Source organism: Rhyacophila brunnea, unplaced genomic scaffold, assembly GCF_057557595.1.
Source record: "Rhyacophila brunnea isolate RB1 unplaced genomic scaffold, BYU_Rbru_1.0 scaffold_14, whole genome shotgun sequence".
NCBI lineage: Eukaryota > Metazoa > Arthropoda > Insecta > Trichoptera > Rhyacophilidae > Rhyacophila > Rhyacophila brunnea.
In genome coordinates this window covers 39,447,620-39,466,221 of record NW_028232796.1, presented here as the reverse complement: position 1 = coordinate 39,466,221, position 18,602 = coordinate 39,447,620, and the positions used below count along the sequence as shown (strand labels likewise).

The following is an 18,602-nucleotide window of genomic DNA, read 5'->3' as shown; positions in this document are numbered from 1 at the left end:
TCCTATTCACAAGGTGCGCAGCTGCCGTTAGCGTGTATATTGTCTATAGCAGACTATTTTTCTTCAAATCTTAAAATTCGAAATACTTCATTGAAACCATTTGTATGTCATAAATTCAGTCCAGTCATAAAATATATGAAAACAAAACAAACTAATCAAATGAAAAATAATCTGCATAAGTAATAAAATAAAATAAGAGCAGATAAGTACACAAAATAAATACAAATTTGTCATTTTCACTTTACGAAGGAATTCACAACCAAACTCGTTTCTGAGTTTAATAAGATGCCCTATAACTACATCTACATCTTCCAAAAACACAGCTAAGGCCGCGTTGACACGATCCGAGTACACTCGAACCGAGCGCACTCGTACGAGACAGCTTCATACTAATTACTCCTACACGAGCTACTCGGACCGCGTTATACTCTTCCGAGCTAGTCTGTCTGCTTATCGTGTCAACGCGGCTTAACTCTTAAAGGCAATTACTTTGTTTTGTACAATTTTCTGCCTTCAATATGGAAGCTTTGATCCAAACGATGAAATCTTTTCTTTGGCTAAGATGACATTGATATTTTATAATTTAAATGTTTAACCTATTTGGGGTAATTTGTCCCACCTCCCCGACCGCTGATCTGCGGTCACTATCATTGACAGTATATTTTGTTTTTCCACCATGGCCGATCCTAATAGGATCATATTATGGATCACACTCCTTGTCTCACTCGGCATATCCCCATTCTTGATTCCTGCTTATATATACTTACAATTATTATTTGTCACATTTATAGTACAATGTTATTGATGCACCCGTTAAGGCTTGTGCATTCATATGGAGTCTTTTACTTATGATACCGACTGTGTATAAACAATATTCCATATGAAATATTGTAGTGTTTTTTGCTTGTGTAGACCAGATGCATTCAAGGCAATAGCAAGAAAAAATGTGTTTGATATTTATTATTTTTTTTTTCTGTTTTAATGCTGATTGGCTGCTATTTAACTTTGAGCAGTACATAGCTTTTTTCTATTAACATTATTACAAAACTCAGCTACTTTTCTTAGAAAAAACTGTCATAAAAATCCTTATAATACAGCATTGCAGCACAAACTGTCAAAACGGCAGACAACTGACAGTGACGTTAAATGAATATTGTGTGGCAGTTAACAGGCGGGTCAGTTCTAAGTGCTCTACATCACAGAAAAAAATCACTATTTATGATTTATTTTATCGCTGACATCTTCAGGTTTGCTTACTGCGAAATAAGTGAGACCGAGAAAATGTGAGATTCAAAAAAAGTGATCTGAGATTATTTTTTTATTTTTATTTTCCAAAAACTTAACTGTCAGCAAAAGTGAAATTTGGTTTGGCACAGACATTGAGAATTTATTTACATTTGTTTGATATAATCGAAGAGGGAGGTAAAAAAAGATTTTCTGCAAGCATTCATTTATAAATGACAAAATAACATAACACTCCGCTGCAAGGACGGCGTGGAAGTCTTCATTCAACACCGAATTTATTCTTACGCTAGAAAAACAGTTGAAGAAATATAATTAGAGCTCTGTTTTATCATCGTAAATAATACTCTTTTTCTTCTTACTTTCGACTTCCCGATAGACCGCCTATGAATCCCATAATGCGGAGGTGGAGTTATTACATGTAATCAATGACGTATTAAATGGACAACTCACTTCATACCGGCGCGCACGAGAAATTGTGCATGAAAGTCATTCCCAGATGTATAGGTAGATGTCACGTGACCATATGACGTATCCATTTCCATTATGCGATACAAGCTTCGAGAATTTATAGTAATATAACCTTTATTGTAATGGCGTATTAGTGTCATGACTCATTGCGTTAGAAACAGATTCTCGGTTACCTACGACTTCTCGGAGATTAGACGCAAGTGAGCCCAGCAAATCACAGGCGACTGACTGTCCAATGGTTCCTGTCATTCAATTGCATTGAATAAACATTCATCAATATCTTAAAATGGCATTTTATAAATAATAAATAATACTAACACATGAAAAGTGATATCCCATCTTTCTTGGAGTGTTTAGTAGATTTTTTTACAATTTTTAACTAGGCACATTGGCATTTTGTAACACAATAATAACGGTGGAGTTGAAACCTGACAGTCAGAAATTTTGTATGGGCAGACCCAGCGGTGTCGCCAGACCGCTTGCAAGCAGAATGTTCATTTGAGCGTAGGATACCAATATTAAAATATGAATTTCGCCATCCGGCAGACCCGACACAAAGTGAGTGTCATTTTATTTTCTAGATGCTTCGTCCATATTAATGTCATTGCATGTAATACTCGTCCAGTACCCACAGTGGAGTAGTAGTAGAATGCCTGTCTTGCAGCTTGTGAGGATTGTGGTTTTACATATGCAATGGAAGATTCATACGATATTTTGTCATTTTTGTGTGTGGGATTCAAAGCAAGCAGAATGGTGTTAAATTTTTGTAGCAGTGTAGGCGACTACTCATTTAGGTGTTTGTAGCGTTACTTTCAAATGATACTTAACACCATTGATCGTACTCTCTCAGTGGTCTCAAGCATTGTAAATCGATCAAAACCAGAGGTTCGTGGTATGGCATCCCCCGCCGCCTGATGAGAATAGTGTGATAATAATAATATATGTGACGCATAAAGCCAAAGGACCGACCTATGCAATTATATGTTTACATTAAACGTAATGCTTATTCTTGAAGAGTATTTGCTTGCTATTTTGTATACAATGCGATTTGTCATTTATTATTATTAAAGATATTTTTTTCTCTTCAAACGCGTGCCATAGGTTCGCCACCACTGGCCTAGGGTCTACGACCCATTTAGGACCTATAATATTTCAACTGACAAAGTAAATAGATAGGTACATAAACAAAATTAAAATAGGCAACACAACACCTCTCAATTTTAATCTGCAAATAGATATATAGCCTCTAGAAATAAAATCATCTATGGGGGCCTTAAAACGGCCCTGTGTACAATAGACATAATAATGTTTGAATTCATATACATATTGTATACTTGCGCATGCGTGCTTGAAGATAGTGCTTGTTCGACATTAATATTTTATAAGATGGCAGCGATTCATTGAAACGTATTTATTTTTGTTATAGAAAATGCACCGATAAGATCTGATGATAGAGATCTGAAGAGTCACAAATTGAAAAGCGTGTGCAAAGAGAAAGAGTCTCACAAGAATTTCCACCACACCAGTGTCGAACATGTCATCTCCTCTGAAGATGAAGACAACTATTCCAGATCAAAACGAGACGTGGAATATGCAAAAAGGTAAGCCCTCGATGTGTATCAGATTTCTGTGTGTCAACCATAAAATTCTATCCCTTTTCTTTGTATCATTGTTTTACTGCGAGTGTGAATTCTAAGTTAGGCCTTATGAACTTTTACTATTACTGCATTTGATGGCATTTTTGAAACCCTTAGTGGTAGAATTGATAGTCACAAAAAATAAATATTTTGTATGTTGGCGCATTGAAACATAGCAGCATTATTTATAGCCACCATCTTAGGCAGTCGACGTTTTGGTGATTTCAGTAAAAAATTTTATAGTTCCTTGTGTTTGGCTAGCTTTATATGTATCATAAATTACATTTACATTATTTATAATGCAAATGTTTGCCTAAAGTATAAGTATTTTGTTCATGGTCATGTATTATATTATATAATAATGTCTTGATTTAGCTATATATCTGTAATGCATGAGATAAAACATATGTAAATTTGTAGAAGAGAGCGAGACAGGGAGAAGACATTAAAATCGATACTTAGGTGAGAGAAAACATACATGGAAACGCAAATTGTAGCGGCATGGCTTCGAAAAGAGACCCACAGATGGGGGTGGCCATTGACTGGACGTCCCAAGCATTATGTAGAAGAATTAGGATTTAACCCTATGTTAACTCTGTAATTTTCACTCACAATCTTATAGCCAGTCAGCTTAATCTGATTAGCTCTGACCCTTTTGATCATACAGGTCCTCTATTTTAGCTCGTATTCTTATTTGTCCGGTGGTTCTTTGTCCGGTACAAATCTTGCAATCGATTTTTAACTAACTTCCGGACTTGCTAGACATTTGAAACTTTTAGAATATATTAGAACACGATGCCAATGCATTTTTTTAATACTTTTAGCCATCTTTAAGTAGAATTGAATTCATTTTCAGTTAATTCTGTTTTGTATGAAAAGTTATTTCGACACCATTATTGGTTGTCTCTTGTCCTAGCAACTAAATTATTAATATATACGTGCGTTACTATGGAAATCAATATGACATTTCAGTATTATTTTTATCAAGTACAAATTTTTTTGATCGTTTAAGCTAGTCAAGTCAAGTTTATATGATTCAACAGAAAATATTAAAACGTTGTATATAAAAAGTTCTTTTTATCTTGTAATTATTTAAGCTAAGCACCTTACACTATCGAGATTCATTTCTAGTGTTTAGTGTGTTTATCTATTTGTCAAATGTTGATACCTACCTGAACTGAACTAATTCTTTGGCAAGTGCATCTGATTATTAGGTCGAGCGAGTCATCTTATCTTGTTAATCTATTTTCGTGTACCGTTTGAAGTATTCTCTGTTATTGTTAATTAATCTCTGTGAACTTTGAATAAATACTTGAACCGGAAATGTTTCTATTTTATAAATAAACCATCCTATAAAATTCTAAATTTGAAAAATAAACCAAGATGCAATTCCATGTAATGATTTATGTTGCAAAACTAAGCCAGTTAGGTAGGGTTTCCGCGAGATTTTACTGCCAAAAACAGAAAAGTTTGGGAATCACTGTGTGAGAATAAATATTAATATTACATTTTACCCATCTAGTAGAGAAGATGTTTCATACCAATTTGATTATTTACAATAGAGATTGAAAACTTTAAAATTATATTAGCCAGTATAAATTTAATCCAATGCCAGCCAAAGCAGTGATGAGCAAACAGGTAAACAAAAGTTCTATGTTTATAAATGAACCGTCCATTCGTCTTAGATAAATAACGATTCCTCCTACACATTACCTAAAAGCTTCTCTGTGGGTCTAAACACTCTAAACTCTAGAATAACAGTTGTTTTGTCTATTTCTATAGTGGCTATAAATAGTTAGATGGAGATGTTTGATATAATCAGAAATCTCACAGTAACACAGAATGAAGATACACTTGCATTTATGAATGCTTCGCAAGCAGAGCTTTTGGAAAATAACCTGTTGGATAATTTTATTGTAAATATTATATACTTAGGAGGAATATTCAAAAAAATCCAATGAGGAATACTCCCAAACACACTAAAACTAATCTGTTCAGTAAATTGGAATGGCTATGAATGATTGAACGCTTGGTAGAATATCGGCCTTTTCATTAATTAATTTTTAGTTATAAATTATCCCTTTTGGATGGAAAATTTACTGGTTACATGTAAATTGTACGTGAAGTTTATTACATTCAATATGAACATTAATTCAATTTTCATAGCTGATTTTGACAAAATTCTTTAATTCAAGAATGAAAACTTATAATCCAGTATATCGGCCATTTTCAAATTTTGTTTGCCGCTGGTTTCCTGAAAACCGACAAGAACCGTGTTTTATTTAGAGATGAATTTTATGTCAGTACTATACGACCCAAAGAGGTTGGACAGTCTATAATATACGGCCGTATGTTTCCGATACAACATTTCACGGTGAAGTGCTTGGTACAAGTTTCCAGACACGAAATTTACTAGGTAGTTTGCGACTTTTTTATGTGAAAAGTTAATCGCAATTACAATCAATATGGTCATCCTTGCGGTATACACTGTGTATTGCATGTGGTTAAAAAATGAATTCTACTTATACTGCAATAGTGGTGCAGCTTTGTAACCATTGCCATACTCCAAGAGGTGGAGTGAAAGAGACTGTACCTACACGATGTGAAAAAGAATGGCTTGTAAATTTACAACTTGTGAAGAGTGGGGATCAAGAACTATTGTGTCATTGCTGTTACATAATATGTTGAAAGCCATTTTTGAAATACTTATGCAAGTTTTTCAACAAAAATTATTGAACCGAGTGAGTTTTGAACAAATATCTTTTGATGTTGCAATAAAATTTGGAACAATCCCGATGCCGTCTGTGAATAGAATTTAGTTTATTTTATTGTGCTTTTAACTGTCAATTCATGGTGGAAATGCATTGTATTATTAATTTAATAAAACGTAATTTTTTATCGTACTTATTACATTTTTATTAATTAATATCTGACTGGTTTCGTCCGTCTCAGAGGGACATTTTCATGTGAACGCAACAGTTTTGCGTTTTATTAAATTAATAATAAAATTTAGTATTAATCTTGATAAAAATTATGAAGGAATTCTGACTGGCCCAAAAACTGCCGAAGAATCAGTTTTTCATGCTTGTTTCATTCAGAACACAGAGCCAAAATTCATGCGATAAAGGGTTTTGAAATTTTTTATATATTCTCTGTAAGAATGTTTCTAGTCATGTAATGTAAGTATATATACATTAATACGTTTGCAGGGCACACCATTCGAAGCATATCAAAATTGAAATTTCCCCCGAGCCAGCGTCACGGCACCACTCCCGATTGCCTCGCGTAGAACCTCCGGAACCCCCTTCAAACAACGACCAATACTACAGCAGAAACAACTCGGCGGCACGAATCCACCACAGTAATTCGCAGGGTGATCTATACGGCCATTCTAACCAGAAGTACGACAACGATAGAGACAGGGACAGATACCATTCTGACAAACCTAACAATCAGCAGCAGTTTTATGACAATGGAAACCAAAAGTACCGAGATAATAGCAGCTACAAGAATGAGGGGAATGATTTTTATCATAATGGAAACGGTGATCAGCGAAGGACTAGTTTTGACGCAGGGCGCTATCAGAATAACAAGTACGAAGACAGGAGGGGTAATAATGAAAGGTAAGAGAAATCACACCACGCGTATATGGCAACATTTATATTATCTGTTTCCCTTTCATACTCATCATATTTAAATCAAATGATTATGTGAAACAAATGCCTTAGTGTAAATACCATTCGCAAAAACCTGATACTGTGTTTATTTAACGTTCATCTTGATCCATCAAAATATGAATCGGTTTATTATTTCATCCGTAAGTAATGATTTTTTTGGGCCCGTAATCACAACTAATATTAATTGTATATTTCGCAATATTGTGAAAGTTTCATCGCAGTTGTTTTTGAGTTATAACGAAACAAATATTTAAATACAAACTATATTTTATGCTCATGTACAATAGAAATAGTCAAAAATCACTTAATTTTTAAGTATTGATGTTTTAAAACCTACTACTGTGCTGTGCATAAACATTTTGTACTGAATGCACCATTGAATACGAAGATGTTTGCTTAAAATATATTTTCATACATTAAAATATACCTACTGGATGATTAGTTATTCTACAATGTAAGCGGGTGATACATTCAATTTCAATAGTTGAAATATTTGAGCAAAAGTTGAAAGTAGTTTTCACACGCATTTCTATATTTAGAATGATGGTAGTAAAACAATATTTATAGTGCCATTCAAACTCGGCTTCAAAGAAACGGTATTTCTTTTGTTTTGAAATTCTGGTTGTCAAACAATCAATATGCTGTCGTTAAGAACATAGGTTTATCTGGCATTATGAGAAATACAGTGAAACAGCTTTATTTATAGATGTTACATAATATTCTTTCTTTCCATTATCTATGTACTGTCGAACTCAGTTATTACGATCACGGAAATAGCGAGATCTCGGATGTAATGAGGTAACATTCGTTAACATTTTAGTTTATGATTTTCTCCATACATTTATTCACTTTTATAATGAGCTACTCATCGGGTATACCGAACAAAAATATCGTCAAAAATTTTCTTAAAACTGTTAAATGTGTCGACCGTTTAAAAGCATTTTCGACCATAAGTAAAAAATCCGACCGGGCAGGATGCCACCGGGATCGGATTACGTTTATGACACTACTTAAGTGTCTAAGTACCTAATTGGTATTTTCGCTGACAACATTGAAAAAGTATCCACACATGGATGAAATTTCACGTAAAAAATACACACTTCGTGAAGTCAGTAGATACTTACCAGCACCGGCGGCAAATACAATAAACAGCTTCTTTATGAATGCCATGCTTGTTTCAGGGATTTTTATGATGGTTTTCAGATTTTTTATGTTCTATGCTTAAAACGTGGCGCGAAAAATGTTATACAACGATATAACGAGTAATTCTTTTCCACCCGAGAGTTCTTGGGTTCGATTCCCGGTCAGGACACACAATATTTATGTGTTTGTCGCAAAGCCTGGGTGTTTGTGATTGTTCAAAATTACTAACAACCACCTTGTATGAAAAAGCAAGGACATGGTTATTAATAATTCTAAAAAAAAAAAAAAACGAGTAATTCTTATAATGAGCAAATTCAGTTGGTCCCATCTTCCTCATAATAACCAAGTTCGACTGTATTCTGTTTTCTGTTAAAAATTTGGTTATTTTCTATTAATTATATACATATATTATTAGCAGAATAATGTTTACTTTTTATCATAGTTTAGGCCTATAATATTTTATTTATCAAATTTGGTTTTTAAAAACAACAAAACACATTGTACATAAATGTATTTTCATACTTTGGATTTCAATTGTTAATAGTATAGTTACAAAAAATACTCCCTACTTCAGTTTTAGTTTGTCAATTTATGGCTATATCACAGAGATTATCAATATAATTTTTTATCGTAAATATTTCACTATAATAATGTCGACATAAATTATACTCATAGTTTTATAAATGCGTTTAAAAATTAATAAATGTAAAAAATCTTAACACCACTGCACATTTATGTACTGAAATATGACTATATTCTAAAACATAAGAGCGAGAGGTTTAAAAGAATATTATTTTATGTAATAAAAATACTTTATGCAGTCATCAAATGTTTAAAATAAATATAAAGGATAATAAGGCTTCAAAATTATATAAATAGATTATCTGCAACGTTTAAGGAATGTCCAGGATCATGCTTTGAAAATAGAATAAAAGCTCCATTTTGACCTACGCTGAGCATGTCCCCCCTTAAATGGTAATTTTAAAATCATTTTCCATCAAGTACTGTCATTGATTTCATTATGTTTCAGATATCAGGGGAACAATTACAACAGGGCACCTGATCAGTGGCAAGGGGACAGATTTGTGGATCACAAGCAGGGCGGCGGTGGTTACAACAGGAGACCACAACACAATAACTACTCCCAGCAAAATTCATACAACAACAGGCAAGATGGGGGATATCAGAGAAATAAAGGTAGGCACCGACCGATGAGATGATGGTTTAATTGAATTTTAAAAACTAACCAATACAATCTGCAATTTATATTCCTAGTTTGATAAAAATAAATAAGTACGATTGATAAAAGTTAATGTGCACTATTTATGTCGGATCTCCACAGTCTACCTTTACCCTTCGCCTCCTGTAGGTCTTAGTACACGTTTTTTCTAAGATTAATTGTCAGGCATCTGCAAACCCACTTGAGTCCCATATTTTAAAGGGGCCTGTAAATGAGTATTGAAAATTGCAGATTGCCGGCGCTATTGCCAGAAAAAAATAGTTCACATATTTCCCGGTTGCTGGGCCCGACATCAGAACCGGGCAAGTGAGGTCAATGTATTTTGTGCATACACGTGACTTGAGCTAAAACATCATTGGCCGAAGATGAAGTTTCTGCAGCATATATCGTCCTAAATAATCACATAAACAAATCAAAAATAAAAGAAGGATTTGGATCCGGTCGTACTTAAACAAACATGAAACAATAAGTAATATAAGCCAGGAATTAGTTATTAATAATGATTTATTTAAAAACTTTACAAGAATGTCAAAAATTTCATTTGAGTAGGTATTTGTTAAATATAATTAGTGCAAACAAAATGAAAATAGATTCAGTTATGAAGAAAGCAACACCGATTATTACAATAGTGCCAATCACTTTTCGATTTTTGGCAACTGGAGACTCATACAGGAGTCATATGCATGTTCGACTCTTCAATTGCTCACATTGTTCCAGATCCAGAAGTTTGTGCAGCTTTGACGGTTGCCCTTTTTATGTTAGGATCTTCATATAGTTTGACTTCCATGTTCCATAGCTCAGGACATAAATGAACCTCATCAATAAGCTCCGGTACCCAGTCGTTTGTCCATTTATTCATGGTACCTAGTGTGAATTGACAATAAATTAGTAATAACACAATAATAATATTAACAACGACACAGCAAAAAATTATTACAATGTTTTGTCGAATCGGCTGTCACTACGATGTTGTTATTGGTGCTAAGGGTGAGGTAGGCCGGAACCAGGTCAAACAGCGACGCTCGTATGGAGCAGAGCTAGAAGGAAATAGATTTGTTTGCGTTTGATATTTGACATATCGACCAACCGTGCTGCCAGAAAGTATGTAGATGTAATAGATGAAAAAATTCGGCAGCATAGACTACTGTTTTCGTGTTTTGCGGAAATATTAACAGCAAAAGTTACTCGTTTACGGGCCCCTTAAACCCAAACATAAATTGGATAGTAATATGTATGTGAATTTTACCCATGACACCGGAGTACGGTGGTTAGTGTGTTTGTTCCTAATCAAGGCTAATTGTTGAACATCTTTTATTACAGATTATCAGCAAAGAAGTGACCAAGGTGGAAATAGGTACCAAGATAAAAATGATTTTCCGTCCACCAGTCAGCAATATGGGTAAAACTGCTTTATTTAATATTTCTCTTTTTAAGTTAGGTATAAAAGCATTTTGTTTATGCGAAAAGTATGTAAGTCCATTGCTGCTTGGTTAGATACGTAATTCTAAAATAACTGGCTTAAAATAATTATAACTTCTGAGCTTAAAAAATGTTCAGTTCAAAATATATTTTCCAGATTTTTAGTTCTGAGATACAGGTTTTTTATATTTAATTTGATTTTGCTAGCAGATGTCCATCATAATTATTTTTTTGGTTGTGTTTGTTGATATTTGTAATTCTACTATTTGTTATACAATTTCAAACTGTTTCCCGAATTTTGAATCTAGAATTTTGTCTTTCCTATTCAAACCGCCTACTTATAAAATTTTCTGTCTGAAAGGTTTGCAAATGACGAAGGATTAGTTTGTTTTTCATATGATATTCAGTACGTTCTGTGTTCATCCAGGCGCAGATATGACGATCGCAATGTAATTGACAGAAAAAACAGTTCCAAGGAGGGTTCCTTGCCCATTTCAACCGGCAGGTATGTATAGTTTGACGCAGACGACTTCACATCAATCAATTATTAATTTGCTGTATTAAAAAAAAAAACTCTCCGTACAGAGAGCTCTCCAAATCAAATAAATAAACCGTATCGTATCTCTCGACATCTACCGCAGGTTAAGTATATATCGGACGGACCGTTTGCCCGTTTCAATTTTGTTTTATTTGTGGAGCACTGTATTTTAGAATATTTACTACTTAACATTTTAACTGTTGTGTGCGATACTTTCAGTTTCCCAATTCTTAATCTAGCACAGCTATCTTTCGGCTTTCAGTAGATTTATCACATGTTGTTGTTTGTTATTTAAAACAGAAAACTATAAAACAATATCAAATAAAATATATATATATATCTATACATATAATGTTGGCGGTACGTGTACCGCATATAAAAACAAACTCTTTAAACAATGTAATCTATAAATTTAATGATAAAATGTTTTGTTGATTTAATATGCTTTGAGCTTTCTAGCACTTGACTCTTTAACAAAAATATGCCGATGTCGTCAGTAATTAGTTATTGCCGTTGGCAGCCGCTAAATAAGTTTTTATTTGTTTTCCAGTGTCTGCGTTTTCTCTGACCTTACATCGAAATGGCCGTTATCATGTATAAGAAATTTTATCATGCGTAGAATGTTCGGTGTCGAAATCTTTTGCCCCCCTTGAAGGTTTTACTCTCGGATGGTTTGACATACTGACACGGAACAGAAGAAATTCACACCGCTCAAATGATGCAACAGAACAAAGCGATACTACTGTTTGATGATTTCTCATGGTAAAAATTTAAATCGATACCTGAAAGGTACACATGAAAATACTATAGAGAAACAAACAAATTCCAGTATAAAAGATTCAAAAGATGCTCTTCAAAATACCCATTGTGAAAATATGGAGAAAATGACAGACAGATATATTCAAACAATACAAGAAAATAAAAGAACCGATGAAGTCTTACGGATTCATTTCTACACATAATCATTGAATGATTTTTAATGTCCTTATATGGAAGTATCCATTGAGTTGAGGAAAATACTTCAAGACTGAGAAAATATGGTGGATAAATTATCCTCAACCCGATTAAAGCAATCTAATAAATCGGATCAACTGTGAATCTGCAGAATCCTTAAAAAAATAACTAACCGAGTTTAATAACTGACTTACAAGGAAAACTGTAAATCAATGATAATCAATTCCCCCTTCAAATTTTTCTAGCGTTTTATGCAATCAATCAAATAATATGGTTTTGACATCAAGAATTTGCAATATAATGTTTTGAGTATTTGGAGAAATAACTGGAACCAATTTGATGTTTATTAAATAAACTGTCATTTATTTGCTAACTCCATTATTATAAGTGTAAGGATCTGCGAACATCATTTAGAAAGTTATCGAGACCTTGTGGATTTCGTCGATCATGGAATAATTGTATGCGAGAAGAGATGGCGTTTAATAACATGTAACATATCCTAGAATGTTTTCACATTGCCGTTGGTGGCTTGTGACATACAAGTGAATGATCCGGTGCGGATCTAACGATTTACGTTTGACAGACAAGAATGAGTGTATGAGATTATTATTCGCATAAAGGAGATGTCAATAGAAAAACACATTTATTACTTCGGTTGTGATTTTTTTGACATTTGAGTTTATTTCATACACGTTGAAAAGTCTATGAAAATCATTTTGAAGATGTACCATGTAAGAAGATGTTTATTGTGGAAGAAGAAGTTTCCTGGAAAAGTAGTTATTATGATTGATGCCGTTATAATCAACATGCATTTATAAATGTTTTTTTACGAATCAATAATGGAATTAAAGACCATTAAAATTTCTTGTGTTGGATTTTTATGGAATATAATAATTTATGGAATATGATAGTATAATGTAACATAGAATACTTGACCGCCGCAGGAAAATATGAGAAACAATGTGATCGCATTGTATCTTCATGAGACGCAATGGACTATTGGATTTCAGGATATGAATAGTTTTTTCTCATCTTCATAATGCTACGAGGAAACTGCATTTAGAATAATAATTAATCACCCAAATGCCACACCATTGAAATGATTATTTTGGAACAAGACAAATGTCTACATCTTGAAGATTTTCATGTTAGAAAACCTAAAAGAAAGAATCGTCTCATCATGAGTTGATTAACAAAAGTACAGACTAGACTGCGGCAAGTTTAACATGAAGCATGGCCGTTTCGAGAAGTATAATACTTTCATAATATATTGCAGTGCCACAACGGCGGCCATGACACTTCAACTTATAATTTTCGCACACTAATAAACGATTAAAAGAAGAAGAAATTGTGACTTAAATCAATGAATAGTACCGAATACAAGGAAGATAGAGCTAAGAAATTTTGGAAAAAAAAGAATTAATTGAGGAATAAAGAATTTAAAACTTAATTACGTTGGATAAAGTAGTGACTCAAAAGAAGCACACGTTCAGAAGTGATCGGATCGAGGAAGTACTTCATAAAAGATAAAATCTAAGAAGAAAGAGTTGAGAAACATTCGAATCAGAAGAAGTGAAGTAATTATTGACAAGAGAAAGACAGTCAATATTGTCTTTGAATGGATCCAGAAATGAATATCATCCGGATTTTATGAATTTTGCGGACGTAGTGAAATTGCTATGGAGTACGGACACATTGATTATATTATTACATACTTACCCGTAATGTGAATTCCCCAAAATATGAACTTCAATTCGACAGTGACTTAACAGCTTTATACTAAATGGTAACGAACTGCTTGTAAAATAATAAACCATTAGAAAATATGCCCTATAGAAATGAAATCATTATTAGAAACTAGGAACGTGGAAGAATTGTCTGAAAAGAAATATACAGCATACGGCGTTGCGTATTGTCTTTGCTAAGAACCGCCGTCCGCAGCCTTATATTCGATAACAAAGAAAATGAACAATGTTCGTTTCAAAGAGAATAAAAATATATTACGGTTGACGGTGGTGAAGATTTGGGAAATCGGAAATGGCCGTTGGGAGTAACACAGTGTATGTATATTTCTACAGACGATCAAAATTTATTGCTGGGTTTTCCTTTATTTTGTTTCAAAGACTGTTTATAATTGGTGATATGACAATGCAAACATGTCCCGTTCCTTGGCTATTGTTCGTAATAGTACATGTCCGCTGTATACCCATAAATTAGCAATAACAACCAAAAAAAAAAAAAACAACTAATCAACACTTTGACAAGTTGAATAAACAACAATAATTAATTTTATTATTTAATCAATGTACATTGAGAAAATATCAAGATACTTTTTGTAAGGGCATTTTTATTGACTGTTGATAATAATCGACTACAGTATATTATTATATAACACTGTATAAAGTTCAGGTATAAGTCAGTGATTGAATTATAAACACGACTTACTCTATTTGCCATAGAGCATGATATTCAAGTATTCATTTCTTTGTTTCAATTCATGTCAATGTCTGACAATCAATTTGTTATTATATTGAGATGCATGTCACGTACTGTAATTCTATGATGGAGAGTGCCAACTCTAATGTATTAGTATATTGAATTATTATTCATTACTCATGCTAATTTCATATAATTTCAACAGTTTCTAAGTGTGCATACGATAAAATTACTTGCGATATTACATCCATAGATAATATTTTGAACAGAACCCAACCTGCAGACCATAGATAATAGACAACATTCTTATAGAAAATACATGGTGCCACTGCTAAAAACAAAAAACACGCAGTTGATATGAAATGCGTAGGCATGTAGAAAATGATAAAAAACGTTCATTGAGTCATGCAGTGCGGTACAACGTGTGGTGACCTCATTGTTGTTCTGGTGATTTCGGCGGATTTTGCTAACTGACAATGTTCGTTTAAAGATTCAAAATGTGTTACGGGATGGAAGCATCAATCTGATGACATTTTAAACACAAAAAAAAACGTCATTACAGACTTTTTTTTCCTTAGCTGTAGCTTACTGTGACGTCACGTGACAGTACGCGACGTGCGTCTCAATACAATCACAACTCAAGAGTATTTTCAACCTCCTCATATCCGATGCGTCGGAATACTTAATTTCGTACTGTGCATCGAGCACATACTGTCTACAAGTGAAACTTCTATAGTTGCAATAGATAGATAGGTATTACAGACTACACTTGATGCAGTACTTCATAGACTAACACAATTTGTCAAAATGCGGAGTTTGAAGCCCTCCATAAAGAAACTTATTCATTTAAAATGAATGCCTACAACTTTATTGTCATATTAAAAGTTGCTTTAGAAAATCAATACACATACTTCACAAAAGACTGCTTTACTATTTTAAATACAGAACAATGTTTTAAATTGATCACTGTATTATAAATACAAGTTGCAACTCAGCCAATAAAAATGCTTTTCCCAAATATGATTCTTTCGTTTATTTCTCAGTGAACGCAACTTTCACAATAACAAAAATATTTCAATGTCGATGTGTGAAGAAGGAAATTTTTTGTTAGCATTATAAGTACCGTACATTTTTAATTAATAATATCTACGTTTAAAAAAATCTTTGATTAAAACAAACATATCACTAACATTAAAACATTAGCATGTGAACAAATCATTTCGAGAGAATGAATTAAGCAACATATATATTATTCAACAACTTTACACCTGCCATATTCTAGTTGGATCAATGAAATTGTGATTATAATATTAAATAACCCCCAGTATGGAGTTTTCTCTGCAAATTTACATTATTGCCACGTGAATACAGTTATTATACTATTTTCTCTATGCATTATTTCAATTTTATATTACTAGTTTACAGTCATTTGATCAACATATTACTTTCTCGCTCTATATATCTGCTACCATTGATAGTGAATACACTGTCATTTATATTTTACATCTTGAATCATTCACGGTATCAAATTTAAACCCTCTTGCTGGTGAGCAAAAATTTCCATAAGTCGTGGACACATTTATTGAGATTTTTTGTAAATACGTTTCTTATTCAAGTGAACACATTATTGGATAATAGAAATCAAAAACTGGAAAATATTTTTTACCATATTGGTAACACTGACTGCAAGAAACCACTGCCAGAATTTGAGCGAACAAACAATACAAAATGTTCATACTGACTTAACCTCACTTCATCTACTAAAAAAGGCCCTTTAATACAGCCATAAAACAATAACATTAAATAGAAACTATTTAAAATAGTGTTTACATTAAAATCTAGCAAAATTGAGATACTTCGCACTCTTAGCAGCATGGGATTTAGAATTACAATTGAAGACGAACGTGATAAACAAAACAGCACACACAAGCTAACATAAACATAGTTTAATTCTTAGAATGTTTTTCCTCGTCCGGATTTTACTACCATCGCTTCATGATCAATTCTGTCCCGTCACGACACCACAATGGCATTGCAACATATTACAACCTTTAACATAGCGAAAGTAGAATTACAAAGTTGTAAATTTTGATGCTTTCGTGAATGACTTCCTTTTAACATTAGTTACAAAAGACTTTTGCTTTTCGTTATATTCAATATTGTAAAAAGAAACTTCTACCTTCTATACCACCATGGGCATACCAAATAGTGGGTACCCTTTAAAGCCGTAAGTGGTGTGTCCCAGGACCTTGTCGTAGATGAAGTACCAGAGTGCACGATCTTGCTCGACTTGTCAAACTATAAAAGCTTTGAATTTATCCAATAAAGATATGTCTTAATAGTATATCCGAGTTTTCTTTAGAAGTTCTTCCTTTTCGCCCAATAATGCCAGAGAAATGATTGCCATTCTGCAATTCGTGGCATTAGCAAGCTATCCCACATTAGCAACATAGAAGCAAAATCACCCTTTGGAAATTATTCCATGCAAACTGCATGCAAATTTAAAACATCCATCTACAGAATGAAGGTAGTGGTATATATATCTGGTAGTTTTTCAAAGATAATGTATTATATCAAAAATATATGACCCATACTGGTGGAAAAGCCATTTAAATACGATGTGTACATGTTCACAACCTGAGCTCTCAATTTATATTACTTTAGAGTATCTTAGCACCTCCAAACCGCCTTACCTTCTAGTGCCCCCTAGTGTCTTCTGGCGTCCCCGGTCACTGTTATAGAGCAAGACTATTATAGTGAGCTTGGATATTAAACGTCACAAGCGAACAATTTTGTCAGTTTTGATTTAAAAAAAAAAATCATTTATAGGAGCAGCATCATTTGCAACTTTGCAATCATAAACTCGTGACATGTCCATTTTAAAATAATAACTTAACGAACTCGATGTTAGCCTCTATTGAGAAGGCGTACTATAATGAACGTTAATCTTGTATTGTGAATCATTAACAAATGTTGCGTGCACGGATTTTTCCTCGCATAACCAGTTTTGGTGGATCTATTAATGGCTTCTTTGGTTGTTTAGGGACACGCGGGATGAGAGACCGACCACTAGAAAAAGGACTGAACCAAATGACCACAAGACAGACACGGATAGGTAAATTTATTGTTGCATTCTTATATTATTGCAGGCAGCAAAAATTACCTGTAGGGAGTGAGGTATACTATAGGTAACTGAGAGGAATAGAAGATACACTTGGACAGTCATATTTACCAGACTTAGTTGTATTGTTTGGGTTACGCCATCTCCACTTTCTATATTTGGTACATGTGTGCTTTCCTCTTCCTTCCTCGGCATTTTGGACTACTTAGAGTTGAGTAATAAACTTCAGTTTGTCTTAATTAAAAAATACCAAACTGAGAGGAATAGAAGATACACTTGGACAGTCATATTTACCAGACTTAGTTGTATTGTTTGGGTTACGCCATCTCCACTTTCTATATTTGGTACATGTGTGCTTTCCTCTTCCTTCCTCGGCATTTTGGACAACTTAGAGTTGAGTAATAAACTTCAGTTTGTCTTAATTAAAAAATACCAGTGCCGAAGACTCAATGTAAAATAATTATTTACCTACCATTTACCTTGACAAGTAAAGAAAAGTGCTTTGTGCTAGAAATAATGCAAATTGACATGTATTAATTGTTGTCTTATTTAAATTATATACAGTAATATCTATCTAATATGAATAGAATCTGAATTGGACATAGTTATGCAGAAAATAGCCAGTCCACACAAAATAAAAAAAATGAGATATGATATAGATCAGATGCGAGAAGGTTTTCTCTACCTTCTGCTGAAAATAGCCAAACCGCAAAAAAATTATTCT

The 18,602-nt window shown here is 33.4% G+C and overlaps 1 protein-coding gene across 1 annotated transcript in view; it reads left to right on the top strand.

Annotated features, from left to right (window-relative positions):
• LOC147075969 (uncharacterized) overlaps positions 1 to 18,602 on the top strand; it is a 30,359-nt gene that overhangs the window by 5,357 nt on the left and 6,400 nt on the right. Inside the window, exons 2-7 of the mRNA XM_085942301.1 lie at positions 3,140 to 3,314; positions 6,560 to 6,973; positions 9,201 to 9,367; positions 10,731 to 10,809; positions 11,257 to 11,334; positions 17,801 to 17,872. Coding sequence (XP_085798427.1) covers positions 3,140 to 3,314; positions 6,560 to 6,973; positions 9,201 to 9,367; positions 10,731 to 10,809; positions 11,257 to 11,334; positions 17,801 to 17,872 — 985 coding nt within the window. The remainder of the gene's footprint in view (positions 1 to 3,139; positions 3,315 to 6,559; positions 6,974 to 9,200; positions 9,368 to 10,730; positions 10,810 to 11,256; positions 11,335 to 17,800; positions 17,873 to 18,602) is intronic.